We start from the raw sequence: 1918 nt of genomic DNA, 5'->3' as shown, positions 1-1918 counted from the left end.
AGAGAGCACATGTGGTGATGAGCCTTCCTTTTATCTTCTGGACTATTTCCTACTATACAATTAAGAAAAATGTACATTAATAAAAATTACATAACACACTTTATGTCATTTTTTTTTTCCTCAAGTTCATTGCATTCAGAGCTTGGCAGAGTTTTCCTTTGCACTTTTAAGATTTGTGAGGACAGAAAACCACTTTATGAATCAAACTTAAAAAAATTGAATTTTAATCACAAGTACATTTTGACCAGAAACAGAATTTAGATCAATTCCTATGTATTTGTGTGTAAGAATATATACATGCTTATATCTATTCACACAGATGTTTTTTTATAAGTATTATACTAATACATTAAAAATAAATTATTTGTAGTTTTCAATTCTCAAAATTCTTTTCCCCATGTTATTGATATTATAGAATGTCAAAATTGATACTTAGAAATTAGACAATTAACTTAACTAATACAGCAACAATATATTATACAGTAAACCTAAGCAATGACCTGCAACAATTGTAAGTTGCTTAAGACAGTATCTCTTTCTAGGCAGCCACATGTAGTCTACATATAATGGAACCCTGGAACTCCACCTTGAGTAGTGACTTCATCTTGGTGGGAATTTTGGACAACAGTGGTTCTCCTGAACTGCTCTGTGCCTCGTTCACAGCCCTTTACATATTGGCTCTGACCAGCAATGGACTGTTGCTCCTGGTCATCACCATGGATGCCCGTCTTCATGTGCCCATGTACTTTCTGCTTGGGCAGCTGTCCCTCATGGATCTCCTCTTCACCTCAGTTGTCACTCCCAAGGCTGTTGTGGACTTTCTGCTCAGGGACAACACCATAACCTTTGAGAGCTGTGCCCTTCAGATGTTCCTGGCACTGACCCTGGGTGGTGCAGAGGATCTTCTTCTGGCCTTCATGGCCTATGATAGGTATGTAGCCATTTGTCATCCTCTGAACTACATAATCTTCATGAGGTCAAGCATCTGCTGGCTCATGGTGGCCACATCGTGGATCCTGGCATCCCTGATGGCCCTAGGATATACCACCTACACCATGCAGTATCCCTTCTGCAAATCTCGGAAGATCAGACACTTGCTCTGTGAGATCCCTCCACTGCTGAAGCTGGCCTGTGCAGACACCTCCACATATGAACTCATGGTTTATGTGATGGGTGTGACTTTTCTTATTCCCCCTCTTGCTGCTATCCTGGCCTCCTACACACTAATTCTGTTCACTGTGCTCCATATGCCCTCAAATGAGGGCAGGAAGAAAGCCCTTGTCACCTGCTCTTCCCACCTGACTGTGGTTGGAATGTTCTATGGGGCTGCCACATTCATGTATGTCCTGCCCAGCTCCTTCCATAGCCCCAGACAAGACAATATCATCTCTGTGTTCTATACAATAGTTACTCCAGCTTTGAACCCCCTCATCTACAGCCTGCGGAATAAGGAGGTCACTGGGGCTTTAATGAGGGTCCTGGGAAGATATATCATGCCTGCAAACCCCATGCTCTAGGAAGGCACTGTGAGACAACTTTCATTATTTCTTCTCCAAACAACTTTGTATTATCCCCCTTTTAATGTTATAGTCTGCCTGAGAGGGTACATATGCTAAAGTTTCATTTTCTTCTATGCAAGTCTTGTGAGTATAAAAACCTTAAGCTGAACTCACTCAGCACACATTGCTGTGGTCTTAGAAGTCCACATAACAAAGGCTCTTAGAGAATAAAATCTTTGAAGAGATATATCTTAGGTTCACTCTATAGCTTGGCACTACCCCAACATATTACAAAGAAGACATGGTAAAAATTCACTTTCCATTTCAAACTCACACAGCACTGAGATGTAGCTTTCATTTCAATTGAGAAATCTCTAGTAGCCCCTCATATCATTTAGTGCACGTTATTAGTTATTAAT

At 40.7% G+C, this 1918-nt stretch overlaps 1 protein-coding gene across 1 annotated transcript; it reads left to right on the top strand.

Annotated features, from left to right (window-relative positions):
* Positions 1 to 566: 566 nt before the first annotated feature.
* Positions 567 to 1517, top strand: LOC142850868 (olfactory receptor 2AG1-like). Its single transcript, XM_075974770.1, has one exon. The coding sequence runs from the start codon at positions 567 to 569 to the stop codon at positions 1515 to 1517; it is 951 nt and encodes a 316-aa protein (XP_075830885.1).
* Positions 1518 to 1918: the final 401 nt, after the last annotated feature.

Source organism: Microtus pennsylvanicus, chromosome 5 (genome assembly GCF_037038515.1).
Source record: "Microtus pennsylvanicus isolate mMicPen1 chromosome 5, mMicPen1.hap1, whole genome shotgun sequence".
NCBI lineage: Eukaryota > Metazoa > Chordata > Mammalia > Rodentia > Cricetidae > Microtus > Microtus pennsylvanicus.
Note: the sequence above shows the minus strand (reverse complement) of the source record. Positions and strands in the feature narration are given on the sequence as shown.

Excerpts from the sequence above, each read along its gene's own strand:
- LOC142850868 (XM_075974770.1), top strand. The coding sequence starts at position 567 with ATGGAACCCTGGAACTCCACCTTGAGTAGTGACTTCATCTTGGTGGGA.